This window comes from Neopelma chrysocephalum, unplaced genomic scaffold (assembly GCF_003984885.1).
Source record: "Neopelma chrysocephalum unplaced genomic scaffold, ASM398488v2 Primary Assembly neopelma1_320, whole genome shotgun sequence".
NCBI lineage: Eukaryota > Metazoa > Chordata > Aves > Passeriformes > Pipridae > Neopelma > Neopelma chrysocephalum.
The window spans coordinates 68019-85621 of NW_020897983.1; the positions used below are offsets into that span (position 1 = coordinate 68019).

The 17603-nt window shown below is 51.5% G+C and overlaps 1 protein-coding gene across 12 annotated transcripts in view; it reads left to right on the plus strand.

The window, feature by feature from the left end:
- PIP5K1C (phosphatidylinositol-4-phosphate 5-kinase type 1 gamma) overlaps positions 1-17603 on the plus strand; it is a 49922-nt gene that overhangs the window by 22401 nt on the left and 9918 nt on the right. For 6 of the 12 annotated variants that reach the window (XM_027705145.1, XM_027705140.1, XM_027705137.1 and 3 more), the window contains exons 2-15: positions 2420-2451; positions 4737-4823; positions 5126-5256; positions 5848-5965; positions 7835-7987; positions 10571-10870; positions 11385-11590; positions 12812-12895; positions 13329-13377; positions 14346-14430; positions 15105-15266; positions 15428-15469; positions 16149-16290; positions 16582-16614. In XM_027705145.1, the coding sequence (XP_027560946.1) occupies positions 2420-2451; positions 4737-4823; positions 5126-5256; positions 5848-5965; positions 7835-7987; positions 10571-10870; positions 11385-11590; positions 12812-12895; positions 13329-13377; positions 14346-14430; positions 15105-15266; positions 15428-15469; positions 16149-16290; positions 16582-16614 (1624 nt within the window). Of the gene's footprint in view, positions 1-2419; positions 2452-4736; positions 4824-4921; positions 4998-5125; positions 5257-5847; positions 5966-7834; positions 7988-10570; positions 10871-11384; positions 11591-12811; positions 12896-13328; positions 13378-14345; positions 14431-15104; positions 15267-15427; positions 15470-16148; positions 16291-16581; positions 16615-16802; positions 16969-17603 lie in introns of those variants that run through there. The other 6 variants (XM_027705147.1, XM_027705142.1, XM_027705139.1 and 3 more) reach the window with 4 other exon arrangements.

Genomic DNA, 17603 nt, shown 5'->3' on the forward strand with positions numbered 1-17603 from the left:
CCCAAATCGGATAAGAATCATTTCAATTATCTCGTTAAGTGTCAAAACTTCCCGCAGCAGCTCCCGCAAACCCCAGCGCTGTCTCGTGGCTCTGTAACCCCCGGAGCTGGAGTTAAATCAGGTTCTGCCAGGCCATCTGTCAGCTTGTTGGAGCCGAGCACGGCCGTGTGCCACGCACGGAGGAACCAGTGGAAGATTTTTACATTTTCTGCCTAGATAAGTTGATTTTATAGAGCTGATTTTTTTTATTTTTGGTGTGGGCTGGGGGAGGTTTTGCTGGGGGTGCTCTTGCCCACCTCAGGCATCATTTCTCCTGGAGATCTGTGGTTCTTCACCTCCGGTACCTTTCCTTCATGCGGACGGTTGGTGTTGATTCCACATTTGGTACGTGTACAGCAGCAGACACTTAAAAGCTGGGAATGAAAGCAGCTTGTGGTAATTATCACAAAATTAAAGATAATCTCCTGCTCTGGAATTGTGACAAAGTGCAGAAACGAGATTAGTGCGCTGGGAGAGCAGTGGCAGCCGTGGCAGGAGAGCACATTCTCCTGGCCTGGGGCTCTTGGCCACAGTGTGTTCCCAGCGATTTCCAGTGTTCAATCTGGAGCAGCATTTCCCCTTTTGGATTCCCCAGTGGTCTGGAGCTGCTGTTCCAGCTCGTGTCCTGAAAGTTCATTAGCTAAATGCTCACTTAGTGCCTTATTTCCTGCTCTCCAGGCCATTGCGGGGCGTTTTGTTCAAAAATCACAGAATTGTGTTGGCTTAGGCCAAAGAACTAATTTTTCATCACAGTTGGAGCTCACAGTGGTCCTGAGCCACGTGCTGGTGCAGTCCTGGAGAGCTGGAGGAGTGACAGGTTCACGTCACTTGTGGTGTGTCACCCACCCGTGTCAGTGACACCCCATCAGCTGAGGGGACCCGGCGCAGGTGGGTGACAGGGGGGGAGCTGCTCTGCCCCCTCGGGGTCCCACTCCACTCACTGCCCTCCTGCTGCCTGAGGTGGGATTGTGCAGTGCAGGGAGTGGGATTGCAGAGCTTCGCTGCAGTCCTGTGATTCTCTTCCTGATGCAGAACTTGGGCACTGGGAGCACAGTTTAAAACAGAGCAACGTTACTGGGTTTGTTGTTTATTTGCTTCCCAGTGTCTGAAATATTTCCCAAAATGTAGCTGACTCACACACTTCCCTGGTGGTGTTGTCATCTGCAGAACATCGTGCTCCCATTATCATCCAACCCCAGAATGGTTTGGGTTGGAAGGGACCTTAAAGCCCATCCAGTCCCACCCCCTGCCATGGGCAGGGACAACTTCCACCAGCCCAGGTTGCTCCAAGCCCCATCCAACCTGGCCTTGGACACTTCCAGGGATCCAGGGGCAGCCACAGCTTCTCTGGGCAACCTGTCCCAGGGCCTCCCCACCCTCCCAGGGAAGAATTCCTTCCTAGTGTCCCATCTAATGCTGCCCTTTGGCAGTGGGAAGCCATTCCCCCTTGTCCTGTCACTGCAGGCCCTCTCCAGCTCTCTTGGAGCCCCTTCAGGTACTGAAGTTATGCCCAACTTCTTGTTCAGGCTCCTTCTGAAACAAGCCCTGCTTGTCTTTGAGGGGGCTGAGCAGGTACCCCAGGTAAACTATTGTCAAAATGGAGGGGATGCTGAAGCAGCAGAAATTTGTCTGGATCCTCTGAGGCTTTTCCTGCTCTCCAGCCAGGAGGGCTGGAGGACATCCACTCCCCCTGGAGAAGGACCTGCCCCCAGTTTGAGTGTAGATACCCCTCTTGAGTAGAAGACTCAAAGCTCCACTCAATGGTCTCTTGTGAAATTAAGCCACTTCTTAAGAAAGGGAGATGTCCTCGTGTCAGAGGGTTTGGGCCTGTGTTTCCAGCTCTGATTATATATCTGAGAGCAAAACCCTAATTTTCACTGTTGGCTGTAATGCAGCAGCGGTGGCTTCTCCCAAGGCAGCAGTAAAGATAAATGATGCGTTCATTTGTGTGATATATTTGAACACTGGATTCTATAAATAGATTCAATTATCAATATAGTTTGTCAAGTACCTACTGAGTGGCTGGAAAGCAGCTTCAGGAGTGTCTCTCTGGGCTTCTGCAGACTGACTCTCCAGTACAGTGTGGACCCTTTGCTTAATGGGGCAGCAGGGCTTTGTGAGAACTCTCTGCTGAAGCCTCTAGGAAATGTTTTTGCTGGGAAAAAATGTGCATTTTTGTGCTTCTGAATGTGAAATTGTTTGGGTGACTCCTGTACCTTCAGATCCTTGCACTAGTAAAGCTGAAAACCAAGCAAAGCCAGATGCTCTAAAGGCTTGAAAAGACATTGGGCCATTTTCTTGGAGCTTTGGTGGTTGGGTTGTTGGGGTTTTTTTTCCTGATGTCCCTACTTTTTCTGATCCTCTTCCCTTCTCTCTGCAGGTCAGGCCCCCAAGAAGACAGCTGTAACTGAGGTGAGCTTTGTAAGGCTGGGCTTGACAGTCCTGTGTGGAGAAATGAGAACACAGAGCTCTAGAAAACACTTCTGCTTGCCTTTTTTGTTTTGTTTTGTTTGTTTGTTTGTTTGTTTGTTAGCAAAACTAGATTTCGTAATACATATGAGATGACTGGAAATTTGATATCTGTTATTTGGGAGAAATAAAATCAGTGGCAGGTCTGCAGGGTCCCTGTGTTGGCATCACCACAGGCACAGAGGGTGGTGGAGGGGTTGTGCCCATCATGTGGCCAGTTTTAGCTGCGTGATCCACGATACCTGTACATGAGTGGCTCAGGGCACCCAGGACCTGGAGGTGGTGACAGGAGAATCTGTGTGTTGGGGCATCTCAGGGACTCTGTGTTGGGTCTCACCCACTCCTGGGAGCGAGTCAGGGAGGCTGTGATTTGTCAAGCACTAAAACAGGGGAACATCTCCAGGGACTGATCTCCTCTCAGAGATATTCCAGGTCACAGGTTCTGAGTCACTGTTACCTTCTGGAGCAAAACTCCCCACAGTTGGCAGCAGGGAATCTAGTAGGAGGCTCTGTGCCTAAAAGCTGTTCCCTGAAGCCCACACTCTCAGTTTAGAGCATCATGTTCAAATGATTTTCATTTGATCAAATTTTCTGACATGCCCCTTCCCGTTCCTCACCTGGGATGATGAGCATTTGTACACAAGAATAGCAAAATCTTCCCATAAAAAATGCCAGGAATGCGACAGTTGATTCTTTTGTGCCTCCCCAGAAATAGGTGTAGTGGGAAGCTCAACTTCTGTGGAAGTTGGTTGCTTGGTTCAGTGCACCAACAGCCCCACTTTTCCTTGCCCTGGAAACAGCCACAGGCAGAGCAAGAGGCTGGAAGAGGCTTTTGTCACTGCAGTTCTAGGGTGGCTGTCCCTGCCCACTGCCTGTGTCTGTTCATCACCTTGTGAGGATGATGATGAGCCATTGGTGAGGCAGGATGGCACTGCTGAAGCTTGTGTGGAGCAGGATCCAGCACACTGGGAAGAGGCTGGAAGGAGAGGATAAGCTGATCCCAGCTGCTGGGAGAAGGAGTGCTCAGGAGCAATGGGCTAATAAGGCAGGGTAGGAAATGGGATTTTTGAAGGAGAACTCAGGCTGCCCCTTAGTACGAGAAGGACGAGCAGTTTGACCAGAAATAGCTGCAGGCTCTTGATTAAAAGCTAAAGCACAAAGAACTTCTTAGTCTGAGCAAAATTATCTGTTGTCTGCTGGAGCCACTGGTTCAGAGCTGGGTCTGTGCAGCACTCAAAATGGACAGGGATAGAACAGGGTCACTTGGGAAGCGACCTTGGATCTCTCTGTGCTGCTCAAAGGAAGATCCAAAGCTGTTCTGCAACGTAGCAAACCCCAAAATGGTGCTGGTGGCTCCCCAGCAGTTCTAGCTGCCTGCTGGGCTCTGGGATCCACTGGGATCGACTGGCAGAGAGCCTGGGAGCGGGTGAAACATTGCCTGGTGATGGAGTAGAGGGTCCCTACGCCCAGGGCTGCAAGAGGAGCTGCACAGAACTTCCCAAAACATGGTTACATTGGGTTGTTAAAGGGAGCACCACGATCTGCTCCCTCCTGGGTCTGCAAAGAAAGGCCCAGGCAGACTCAGGCAGGAGAGGAGAAGGGGACAGGAGCAGGTTTGTTGTCACCCTGAAGTGCTGGCAGCATTTCTGTGAACTCTTTGCAAAGCCTGTGGAAGAGCCGTTCCTGCGGTTCATCCCACGTGGACTCGGCCTTGGAATTACAAACTGATGAGATGTTGCTGACTGGATTATCTTGGTGGGAGCAGGGCTGGGCTGGGCTGTCCCTGGCAGCTGCCTCTGATCTCTCCAGTGAAGCGTGAGGTGTTGGTGTGACACCTGAGGGCGTGGGGTTCTTAAGAACAAACCTCTCGGGCTGTTTGATTTAATACATCACTTGTAAATCAATGGGAAACCACAGTCAAGCACCAGGGGATGTTGGCAACTGGATCTTTTCCCAGCTCTTGGCTGAGGGCTCTGCCCAGGGAGCAGTGGGGGTGTCAGGTGGAGTATTGCTGTTCGAACTCTTGAGGGGTGGAAGGATAATTCAAACTGTGAAGTTTGCAGGTGCCATTGCACCTGTTGGCACTCTGCAGGGTTTTTTCCAGCAGTGCAGTGATCCCTGTGTGCAGTACAGCTGGTGGGAGTGTGGCTGTGCCTGTGCTGCTCTGGGTGTGCTTGGTGCCCAGCTCAGCCCCTGCCCTGATCCTCACCCCCGTGCTCTCCTTGCAGGGACCGTCAGCGCCAGGACAGCCTGGCCAAGGGAAGAAGATTGGCCATCGAAGCGTGGATGCTTCTGGGGAAACCACCTACAAAAAGGTTTGGGTTTGGGGAGTGGGGGTGGCAGCCAAGTGTGGGGGACAGACTGAGAGAAGTTGGGGCCCAATAGTTACCAATCTGATGGAGATTTTACGCAGCACCCCTGGACAGCAGAATCGTGCCAACAGCAAACCTGGAGCCCTAATCCATCTCTTCAGCAGCTGGGTGACCTTGGTTAGCAGTGTGTAGTGCCCGAGACAACCCCATAGAAGTCACAGACATGACTGTGTTGTAAATACAGGGGATGTTATTGCCATAATCTCCTGTGAAATGCTCACTGACTGCTCTTTTCCTTCTGCCAGACCACGTCATCCACTCTGAAGGGGGCCATCCAGCTGGGGATTGGATATACTGTGGGCAATCTGAGCTCCAAGCCAGAGAGAGATGTCTTGATGCAGGACTTCTATGTGGTGGAGAGCATTTTTTTCCCAAGGTAAAGGAGAAGAGTAAAAGAAAAAACGGATGTGTTATTTCTTTTTCTCACTGATTTTTCAAGAGAGCTTCCATCTGTCTTCAGATCAGAGTTGGATGCTGTGAATGTTTTAAATCTGCACCATGACATACAAACAGAACAGTGGGAATTGTTGGATTCTGCAGTGCACTGGCTCGTAGGGAAGCACAGGGAAGCAGTACTGGGTGCTCGAGTTTGTTACCCTTCCTACGTGCTCGTCTTTCTACCTGCCCATCTAGAATTTCTTTCATGAAATTATACAATGTTTGAGATGGAAGAAACTCCTTCTGGGAGCTCTTTAACTGTGAATAAACAAAGCTCATAAAAGCTGTATTCTCTATGTAAATATATTCTCCTTGGCAAGTGGCTGTTCCTTCACTCTCTGGAAATAGATTTTGGCAGATGACATAAAACCTGTTTTCCTGTTGTCCTGCCACAGACACGAGGTGGTTGCTGTTGTTCCAGAGATGTCTTTTTGCAAGGCTCAGTTCATCTTAAATACACCAGGTAGTCTTGGTGTGACTGTAGGTGTCTGGTGGGTGGTAACAGAGGCCCTGTGTGTGTTCTGTGCAGTGAAGGCAGTAACCTGACCCCAGCTCACCACTACGCCGACTTCAGGTTCAAGACCTACGCCCCGGTGGCTTTCCGGTACTTCCGAGAGCTCTTTGGGATTCGTCCAGATGATTATTTGGTATGGATGCATTTTTTGATTTCTCTGTCTTTCCTCATTTATCTACCTTTACCACAGTGTGGGGAGGCCCTGGCAAAGGTTACCCAGAGAAGCTGTGGCTGCCCCATCCCTGGAAGTGTCCAAGGATGAGTTGGATGGGGTTGGAGGAACGTGGGATAGTGGAAGGTGTCCCTGTCCATGGCAGGGGGGTGGGACAGGGTGGGCTTTAAGATCCCTCCCAACCCAACCCACTGTCTTATTCCCCGTCTGGGTTTGCTGAGTGGCAGCTGCTGGGCTGCTCTGAAGGGAAGCAGTGACCTGCACACAGTGTGAGCTGTGTAAACCCTGCAATGGGCTTCCCTCTCTGGTCCTCGTGGTAACAATAACTCACTGTGTTTACAAGCCAAAGGAGTTGTGTTCTGCTGGGTGCGACCCTGTAATGTCCCCTGGGGCTCTGAGGACAAAGATGGGAATTTTTCCTTGCGTACTCACTTGAGAGCTATGTGAATGTAGTTATTTTAATCATCTTACAAAGACGGAATAAAACACAGCTTGTTCTTGTGCTCTGAAAGCTCCTCAGAGCTGGAAAGGCTGGTTTTCAAATACCTTGGAGTACAAGCTTGGAGTGCACTGGGGTTGAATTTGGGCCCTTGCCTATATGTGACGTCCTGTTCTGGGTGAACTGGGGAAGGAAACACATCCATGAGTGCTCACCCTCCCCTTTTGGAACAGCCCTTTTTTGTCTGACTTCACCTGTGGACAGGGGTGGTTGTAGCTGAACACCTGCCAGTGAAACAAACCTGTGCCAGTGCCTGGTGTGAGGGTAGTGGTGATTCCCACCTGTGCCAGCCAAGTTCAGAACTTGGGAGGGCAAGGAGCCTGCCTTGCCTCAGTTGCAAAGGTCACAGCTCTGATTTGTTGTTTCTGCTTCCCCTGATTGTCTCTTGCCTGCCACAGCAGCAAATGCCTTTAATTATGCATGAGATGATTAACTTGATCAAGTCTTGGATCGTTAGTCTGTGCAGGGCTGAAAGCTGTTTTCAGTACATAATGAGGAACATTTAATTTGTTGCTCTGATCAGCTCCTTTCTCCCCCCACCTCCCTCTCCCCACCTCACCTCTGGCTGGGCACCTCTGTGATCCTGCCCTGAACCCCCCCGGCCCCCACAGGAACCTGGGTGGGCACTGAGCTGCAAAGTCCATCTGCTTGTGCTTTCTCCTTTTTTTTTCCCCTGCTCCTGGGCATGTCCTCGTTTGAGGACCTGCTGTTTGCATCCTGATGGCTAGAAATGTCCTCCCAGCTCAGCTCCCTTGCTGAGCTTACACAGAGCTGATCCCCCTTGGCTGCACACCTCGGCTAAGACTTTTCACATGTCTCCAGCACATGAGGGGGTGAGGTGTGACTGTAAAAATCCTCTGGAACAGGGGAGCACACGGCCAGGGGAGGCTGCTGAGAACAGCCAGTGCATGGTGGTTCCCTCCAGCACAGTGAGACGTGGTTCCCTGAGCAGATTGTCTGGTCTCCTAAAATCCCGTGTCCGTCTGCGCGTGCGGTGATGTGCTGGAAGAGCCTGGATGTGATACGTGCACACAGGCACAATGGCAGCAGATAAGATGTCATTAGGAAGGCTGGATGTTCCTGAGAGCACATGATTAGCTGGATTCTGAGCAGTTGGGATGCTCTGAACTGTAATCTTGGTCTCTAATTGTAAATTGTCCATCAGCTTGGCTGCTCAGACCTAACCTGTAATGAAAATAGTTCTCACCTGAGCTTTGCTATCCCTTGATCTCCCAGGCAGACAACATGCAGGGGAAGGCCCTCGAGGGTGTAGAACTCAATCTGCAATAAGGAGGGGATAAAACTTCACCTTTTCTTGTTTTCCTCCCCAGTATTCGTTGTGTAACGAGCCTCTGATCGAGCTGTCCAACCCCGGGGCCAGCGGCTCCCTCTTCTACGTCACCAGCGACGATGAATTCATCATAAAAACTGTGATGCACAAGGAAGCTGAATTCCTACAGAAGCTCCTTCCTGGCTACTACATGGTGTGTATCACCCAGCACCTCGGACCTGGCTTGAGTTTGTCCTGGCAGCTTTTCTGTCCAGAGCATCTCACGGGGCATTTCCTCCCCCTGGGTGTCTTGTGGCCCATCCCCATGCCAGGGACAGTGTTAACAGCATGTCACAAAGCCAGTCCCAGAAGCACAAATTCTGCTGATTATTTGTAAATTCTGTGGGTAAACGTGAGGCAGATAATTGTGGCATGGCTTGGAGGCATGTTCTGGCCTCAAAATGGCTTCCCAGATGTGTGTTTCTGGGTGTCCTTTTCCCAGCACTGGTTTGTTCCTCTTCACTTGGCATTGTGTATCTGTCCCAGCCTGGATTTGGGGATGGCTGTTGAATCATAGAACTGGTAAGGTTGGAAAAGATCTTTAAGATCATCAAGTCCAACCATCAGCCCAGCACCACCACCATGTTCACCACTAAACCATGTCCCCAAGTGCCACATTCACACATTTTTTGAGCCCTTCCAGGGATGGTGACTCCACCACCAAGCCTGTTCCAATGCTTGACAACCCTTTCTGTGAAGAAATTTCCCCCAACATCCAACCTAAACCTTCCCTGGCACAACTTGAAGCCGTTTCCTCTTGTTCTGTCCCTCATTCCCTGGGAGCAGAGCCCGACCCCCACCTGGCTCCACCCTCCCATCAGGGAGTTAGAGAAAGTGAGAAAGTCCCCTCTGAGCCTCTTTTCTCCAGGAAATAACCACCTCAATTTTGTGGGGAAACCACTGCTGGCCCTGGATCTCCCCCATTCCTTCTGTTTGGCAGTGACTCTGAAGGCAGCTGCTGGTTGTCCTGGCTCCCACTGGCTGCAGTTCCAAGCTGAAGGGCCCCACAGTACAGCCAGCATTGCACATCAGTCCTGCAGAGAGCTGCTGCCTAAATCTCAGGGCTGGCAAAGCAAGATACTGAGACCCAGAAACTTGCATTGGGTGAAAGTAAATTGGACCCAAACCCTCTGTTTTGGTGTAGAAATCAGGAGCTGTCCACCTGCACAACTGTGCTGGAGGCTCCAGCTTTATGAATGAGGGCTCTGAAATTCAGTTAGAACCACCCAAGGGTTTGTTTGTTGTGGAGATGTCGAGGGGAAGGTGATGGGAAGCAATGCTGCTGCTCCATCTGTGTGCCTGGTGCCGTGGGTTTATGGGATCCTACACTGGCTTTGTGAAAATCCTTCTCTCACTCAGTATTTACTGGGGAAAATTTACCCAAGGGAGAGAGGTTATGGGGTGTCTGTGTTTAAGTGACAGCCAGGCCAGGAAAAAATTCCTCCCTGTGAGAGTGGGGAGGCCCTGGCACAGGTTTCCCAGAGAAACTGTGGCTGCCCCATCCCTGGAAGTGTCCAAGACCAGGTTGGATGGTGCTTGGAGCAACCTGGGCTAGTGGAAGGTGTCCCTGCCCATGGCAGGGGGTGGGACTGGATGGGCTTTAAGGTCCCTTCCAACCCAAACCAATCTGGGATTCTATGAGTCAGGCACTTGCTTTTGCAGGTGACACTCACATTCCTGGACAGGATGAGCTCTCTTGGGAAGCTTTACCTGCTGCCTCGTGCGTGTTGTCAATCAAATGTGGGGCTTTAACTGGCAGTGGAGTTGCACTGTTAATTCTGCAGCCACCTTGGTAAACAGTCAGTGAGTTAAACTGAACTTAAGTGTCTGATGCAGAGTTCTGAGCTACCTGTCATAGAATTAGACTGTCTGTGGGTTCTGTGGGATTGCTGTGCTGTTCCTGGGGAACCATCCACATTGAAGGAATCAGGAAAAGGAAGCAGAGTGGTTTCATCCTGAGTTACTTTAAAGCTGTTTGCATTTGGGTTACCTGCCTCTGTTGCTTTTGGCCCTCTCAAAGAGGGCTCACTGATGTGCCCAGGTAGGTGAGATAACAAGAGAATGAAATGTTAATGCAGTCACGCTTTTGCCATCTGTCAGAACCTGTCAGGTCTGTCCTTCCTGCTGTAGTGTGCAGGGATGTTCTGTTTCCTTCCCAAACGTGCCCAAAGCTGAACAAGCAAATCCTGCCTGTCATGTCATTCCTAATCATACTGCTGCCTAAAAAAGGATGCTAGCAAAGCAGGATATCCGTGCTCTCAGGCTGACTGCTTTATAAAGCAACTCTGCAACAGGAGGAGAACATTTATGTTGTTTTGTTTAAAAAAATAATCCTGTCCCTGGTTTATTCTGGGCCAGAGAACGGCTCTGGATTCTGACACTCGTGAAGAGATCAAGAGAGCTGTTATTTTTAAACCTGAAGCTCCCACTTATTGTGTTTATTTCTCTCCCAGTTTGGTTTCCCTTTTTTAGCTGGTGTTCATGGGGAAAGCAGGGAATTTCCGGACTTGGTGATTTGCCCAGAGAGCGCTGAGCATCTCAGTCCCTGTATTTTCAGGTCCTAAAGCCACTGAAATGCAGGAGTTTGTCAAGTGTGTAAACTGAGTTCAGAAAATCTCTAGGCAGAGAGCCCCAAGTCCAGCTGTTCCAAGACCTGTCGACGTGCTTTGTGGTGAGCAGAGCAGGAATTTTCTGCCCAAATGACCTTCCTCTTTGCTTTTTTCCACCCCTGCTGCAGAATCTGAACCAGAACCCCCGGACTCTGCTGCCCAAGTTTTACGGACTGTACTGTGTTCAGTCCGGGGGCAAAAACATCCGCGTGGTCGTGATGAACAACATCCTGCCCCGGGTGGTGAAAATGCACCTGAAATTCGACCTCAAAGGCTCAACCTACAAACGCCGGGCATCCAAGAAGGAGAAAGAAAAGTCCAGCCCTACGTACAAGGATCTGGACTTCATCCAAGACATGCCCGAGGGCCTGATGTTGGATGCAGACACCTTCAGTGCTTTGGTGAAGACGTTGCAGCGAGACTGTCTGGTAAGGAAGGGGCAGCTTGGGGAGCGGGGTGAGGGAGCCCTGCGGCTCTCAAGCACGAGGAAGAGCAGTGATTGAGAACCTTGCTAATCTGCTAACCCCAGAGCAGGATCAATCCCTTCTCCTGCCCTTCTCCCTGAAAGCCAAGCCATGGAGTTGGATCTCATGGCAGGCTCTGTGGGCCAAGGCTGTGTTCCTTTGCCTGGTGCATCACACTTTGGCAGCCTGCTCCTCTTGTAGCTGCTCTGCTGGAACTAAATACTTTTTCCCAATCAGTGTGCAGCAGATACAAATGTTGTTTGCAAGTCTTCAGCCCTTTGGGGTAATTGTGGGATGGCCAAACTCTGTGCAGTCAAGCCCAGAGGTGACTGTTGGCTCAGAAACTTTCAGGCTCTGGCAAAGGGGTTGTTGGTGGGAATGTGGACGGGCTGTTCCATGCTTTGGGATCTGTGCTGTATTTGAACTGCTGGTTTGATATACTTTATTCTTTGTTCTTAAACTCAACGCTAACCCGTAGGTGTTGGAAAGTTTTAAAATCATGGACTACAGCCTCCTGCTTGGGGTTCATAACATAGACCAGCAGGAGCGGGAGCAGCTGGCCGAGGGAGCCCACAGCACGTCGGATGAGAAGCGGCCCGTGGGGCAGAAGGCCCTGTACTCCACAGCCATGGAGTCCATCCAGGGAGGGGCTGCCCGGGGGGAGGCCATAGACACCGACGACACGTAGGTGAAACCTCGGCTCGCTCGTGCTGCTGGGAGGGGAGGAGGGGGAGGCTGGAGTGGGAAATCCCTAATGAGGCCCACAGGAACTGTTCCAGGGAGCAGCTCTCCTGGGGTTGTGGTAGTGCTGCCAGTGGGAAAGGGGGAAGCTGGGCTGGGAAATAGTTCTGTGAGGTTCTGGCTTCACAGCAGTTTCTCTGCTTAGGCCAGGCTGTAGGTTCTCAGCTTGTGTAACAGCCTCTAAACGTCCACCTGTGATTTGGGAGGAGACACAAGCTCAGTTCTAGCTCAGGGCCCAAATACTGGAGCAGAAGTAGGGATCAGCCTGTCCCCAGGAGCTTGGAGTTTGTTCTCCACCACTGCCATCTTTGGAATCCCAGGCAGTTCCCTGAGGCCATCCCAGTGGGATCAGCAGACAGCAGTGTAGCCAAGTGCTGGAGTCACTGCTGGAGATGGGGGGGGTTGCCCCAAACCTGTCCTGTGCTGTGCCCCATCTAGGGCTCTGTGCCTGTATCCCTGGCTCTGTGCCTGTATCCCTGGCTCTGTGCCTGTATCCCAGGCTCTGTGGACCAGGCTTCCTAAGGAATGGTGGAGTTTGCTGTTTGTTGCTGTCTGAAACCAGCTGCTCTGGGTTTGAAGGAGGATCAGTCCTGGTGGAGCCGAGATAATACTGTGGCATTTCCAGTCTTTCATGCAGCATCATTACTTGCAGTGGCCTGCCTGGTGCCCATGTGCTTTGGTTGTGTGCTGGTGCTGGTGGTTGCTGCACCTTTGGCAGGATGATATTTGTGTGAATGGGACTGGAAATACCCTCATCCTTAAGGGTTTGCTGCCCTAGTGGCAGACAGCTCTCACTGACCTGATAAAATAACCTGATCCCCAGAATAAAGTAGCACAGAAAAAACTCCGTGGTGCTTTGTGGCCCAGGCAGGGCTGTGCCACAGGACAGTGGTGACAGTGGTGTTTGGCCACGCAGGCAGTGACCCCAGGACAGTGGTGACAGTGGTGTTTGGCCACACAGGCAGTGACCCCAGGACACGGGGGGTCAGGCCGGGTCAGCCGGTGACTCCCGTGGCTGTGCACAAAGTGACCCCATAGGTTTTGGGTTGTGTCTGACACCACACCAGAGCCCCTTGTGGGGGTGCTGTGGCCCTTCCCCAGGGCTGGGGTGTTACAGGAGCTCTGGTTGAGGCCGTACCCACTGAAGTTCTGCTTTGCCTGCAGGATGGGAGGGATCCCAGCAGTGAACGGCAAAGGAGAGCGTCTCCTGCTGCACGTAGGAATCATAGATATCCTGCAGTCATACAGGTGGGTAACCTGGCACTCATCTGTCCTTTCAGACTGGTAACATCTCTTTTAATACCAAATGACAGCAGGGAGGTTTTCCTCTCCTGGAGACAGGCTGCCCCAAGCTGTCCTTAGAACAGCTGGGGACACTCAGCCATTTGTCCAGGATGATGAGTTGCTCTTGAAGAAATTTCCCATCTCAGTATGGGAAGCAGATCTCCAGAGGTGGAAGGCTGTTGTCTGCACCTCTTCCAGCCCAACTCCTCCTTCCCTGTAGTGTTCCCCGACAGTCCTGGCCTGACTGTGGAGGTGCTGGAGGAAAGCTCAGTCCTGGTGACAGAGGAATCGTTGGCAGCTCAGGGATCTCCCTTGTTGGGGTATGAAAAGTGACAGTACAGAGTACATGCCTGAATCTGTCTCTCTCTTTTTCTCCCCACTTCTCCCCTGGAATTAGGTTCATCAAGAAACTAGAACACACCTGGAAGGCCCTTGTCCATGATGGGGTGAGTGCCTGTGCAGAGGCAGGAGCTGGCCAGGCCTCAGCAGGATTACCTGGTGCCATTACCTGGCTATTTATAGTGCCTGACCTGGCACAGCTACAGCTGATGAAAGGAGCAGTTCTTGCCTCTCATGCCTGCACAGCGGGGTGGGGCCACTTATTCCCAGTCAGGTTTCCTTGCTCACTCCACCTCCTCACATGTTGAGCTGTCGTGCTCCCAGCTTTCCTCCCCTGCTCCCATCTGTCACTCTCCTCCTCGCTGTGACACCAGGAGTGCACAGGTGTGTGTGTTCCTGGGGGTGTGGAAGAGCCCTGTGCTGTTCCTTTGGTGACAGGCTGTTCCCACTTCAACAAGCTCTCTGCCAATAAATCCCTTCCCGTGTTTCCCTGCTGCTTCTCTCCTGCAGCAGCCAGGTGTGTGGTTCTGAAAGAACAGCCTTGGGTGTGGAAACTGTTTTTCAGCATTGCATCTCCTGGCTTCCCTAAATAATGTGGCAAAGGAAACACGGAGATGCCAAGTCATGGGAGCACAGTCGAACATGAGAAGCAGAGAGAGCTGCTGTTTTACTCTTTTAAACAAAAATATTTCAAATGTACAGAGACCCTTGGCTGAATTTGGATGTCTTTGTTGCACACAAAGGTATCCAGGTGTGCTTGGAATGGCAGCCAGCAAAGCCAGAAGAAATACCATGTGTACAATCAGGCCAATATTTAAAAAAAATCCAGGAAGTTTACAAAGGAATAAAATCACCAAAATCCATTATAAAATCACAGCAAGAATATAATCAAATGCAATCAGAGGCAACGCTTCAGGGTTATTTATAGCATTAATCAGAGCATTTCAGTTAAGCCTTTCCATTTTAGGGCTCTGTCAGTGCTAAATGTTGGAATAAAAAGACTGCGTTGGTTGTTACAGAAATTCTGCCTTGAGGGATCATTTTAAAATTAAACAGTTGTTTCTTGCTGTTGTAGGACACGGTGTCAGTACACAGACCCAGCTTTTATGCAGAGAGATTCTTCAAATTCATGACCAACACGGTGTTCCGAAAGAATTCCTGTAAGTACCGAGTCCGGGAGCTGCTGTGAGGCTGCAGCCCTTGTGGGGAGTCTGGGCTGGAGCCTGAGCAGGGTTTTCCACTGTGATAGAGCTGAGAGAGCTGGGGGTGTTCAGCCTAGAGAAGAGAAGGCTCTGGGGAAACCTGAGAGCCCCTTCCAGTGCCTAAAAGAGGCTTGGAAAAAGGGGGGAGAGGGAAGGTTTTATACAGGCAAGGGGCAGTGGTTTCCCACTGCCAGAGGGCAGGGTTAGATGGGGTATTGGGAAGAAATTCTTCCTGGGAGGGTGGTGAGGCTGCTTCAGAGAAGCTGTGGCTGCCCCTGGATCCCTGGAAGTGTCCAAGGCCAGGTTGGACAGGGCTTGGAGGTGGGTCTAGTGGAAGGTGACCCTGCCCATGGCAGGGGAGGGGACTGGATGGGCTTTAAGGTCTCTTCCAACCCAAACCATTCCATGATTCCATGATTCCATGATAGAGAGCAAAGCTGGGAACTGCAGAGCCCTCAGGCTGTCACAGCTTGCCTTGGTCTGCTCGGGCTCCCCCCCAGGAGCTGTCCCTGTGTCTGACCCCGTATGTGTGTGTCAGGGTAGACCCTCATCCTGTGAAGGGAAAGCTGCCTTTGGAGTGACAGCAGCTGTTTGGTGGTGGTTCCATCTTCTCCCTCCCTGCTCTCCCCCAGCTCTGAAGTCCTCCCCCTCGAAGAAAGGGCGCAGTGCCTTGCTGGCTGTGAGGGCGGCCGGTCCCACGGCGGCGTTCTCGGCCAGCCAGCTCACCTCCGAGAGGGACGACACCCAGTACGACCTGCGGGCGGCCAGGAGCTACCCCACGCTGGACGATGAAGGTGATGCTCCCGCTCGGGCTCCTGGCTCTGTGCTCACCCTTCTCTTTCCCAGCAGTTCCTTAGGATCCTCCCCTGTTCTCCGCAAGTCCCCCCACTGTGTTTCGACCGCAGGGCTTTCCCCATGGATAGCTCTTCATTGCATGTCTTGCTGTGCTTTGCAGGTGCTAAACCTGACCAGGACAGGGGAGAAGGTAAGAGTGCAGGTACTTGATGCGACACCTCTGCATCAAAGGAGACCAAATCCCTTCCTCGTAGCACTGTGTGGGTGTGCAGTAGAAACGGTCGCTTGCATCACTGCTGCCAAGGGCACCACCAGCCATAGTCCAAAAGCCCTCAGAAAGTTGCATTTTCCACCCTTAAAAAAAAAAAAAAAGCGGGAGGGAGATGACTGGGAATGCAGGACTCCAATGACAGTGTTTGGGCAGTTATAAGGGGCAACATCATGCCACTGAAAAACAGAGGAATGGCCTGGTTCTGTACTGCCTTTCTATCACTTCCATCTTGACTGGATTTGCAGCTGAGTGCTGGAGGATGGGTGTTGGATTGCTCCCTGTGGAAGGCACAGTTCACCTCTTAATTCACTTGGATATTCATCCTTGGTGATCCAAGCCTTTAATCCAGCTTTGGTCACCAGTGAGGTGTCTTCATTGGCGTTGTTTCCTGCCTGTCGTGCTGGAAGTGGTGCTCTTTCCAGAGGATGCCTTGGGAGAGGCTGTTGAGTTCATGGACCAGTTAAACTTCCTGCCTGTCTGTGGTTTGAGTTCCCGGTCCCAGTGTGGGTGTGCAGGTTGACGGTGGAACAGCCTCACAGTAGGTGGGGTGTTGGTGTCTGACCTACTCATCTCTTCTTCCTGCCTCTCTCCTGCCCTCACCCTGGGCCAGCAGGCAGGCCAGACCTGCTGCCCTGCACTCCTCCTTCCTTCGAAGAAGCTACCACAGCCTCCATAGCCACGACACTGTCGTCAACATCCCTCTCTGTTCCCGAGCGATCCCCTTCGGAGACCTCTGAGCAGCCCAGGTACAGGTGAGGACACTCATCCCCTGCTCCCCCTGGAGTCGAGTGGCTGCTGTTCCTCTCCATGCTCTGGATCCCGGCAGCCTGCCCTGTGCTCTGGAATGCTAATGACCGATTTTAATTAAATCTCTCCCGGGAGCAAGCAGACACAGCTTTGATGGGATTAATTATTGCTGGGAGAAGTGTCAGCTGTTAAGTAGAACATCTCCCTCATGGGGTGGGAAGGTAGATTTGGGGACAGTGCGGGATTTCTGGCTTAAATTGCTCCTCAGACTCTTCTCTTCTGCTTTCTTGCTGCAGGAGGCGCACACACTCCTCAGGGCAGGATGGCAGGTGAGAAAAGGGTCTCATCTCTTTTTGTCTCATCTTCTCTCTGCTGCACAGAGACCTCACATTTATCCCTGTGCAAAGATCTTTTGGAGGGCTGAGTGGGAATTTTGGCGTGGTCCTCTGCAGGATACTGAGCTGCTTCTGCAATCACATGATCCCCGTTTCTTACACGGAATTTTCCTTACAAGCAGATCCCTGAGTGGTTTGCAAATACCACCATTATTTGATGGGAAGGGGAGACAACAGAGTTGTCCAGATTCACCCACCCAGCCAGCACCAGAGTCAAGAAAGGTCTTTTATGTCCCCTGTGAGTAAGCAAACCCCAATAGCAGGAACATCCCTCCTCTGAGCATCTGCCTGTGGCCTGGGCGAGGTGGGTGTGAGTTTGGGAAGGGGCATTGTGAGGCACTGAGCACCCTCAGTCCCCACAGAAGTAGCTCCCCATGTTTTCAGAAACTGTGAGGTTCGGAGGTACTTTCAGGGACTGTGAGGTTTTTCCCCTCCTGTGGTGGCTCAGAGCCAAGGGCAAGGGAGGACAGAAATCCTCTGCTGCAGAGGGATGTCTGATTTACAGGCTCATATTGTGGAATTACTGTGCATGGTTTTACACCAGTAAAAATGACCCCATTACCCGTGTCAGCAAGATCTGCACGAGGACCCTGCATGTGCTGCTGGCTCTGCCCTGGCTTTCCAGGACATTGTGTAGGTGTTGTAGGCTTTGAAATGATATCAGAGAGTCAGTCCTGGGATGTGCCATAGCCAGAGGAGCTGCCAGACAGGCTGATGTCCTCTCTCCCTGCAGTCAGTGTTTGGTGCTTCAGAAGGAAGGGAAGGATTTTAGAAGACAAGAGTTTGCACCATGTTACAGACATCTGCCCTTGTTCCTAGCTTGGAGTGGTTTGCTGAGTTTAGACCACATATACTGGGAAAAAATCCCTTTCTGTGGTATTTCCTAATGAAAATACCTCTGGATGCTGCATGCCACTGAATCG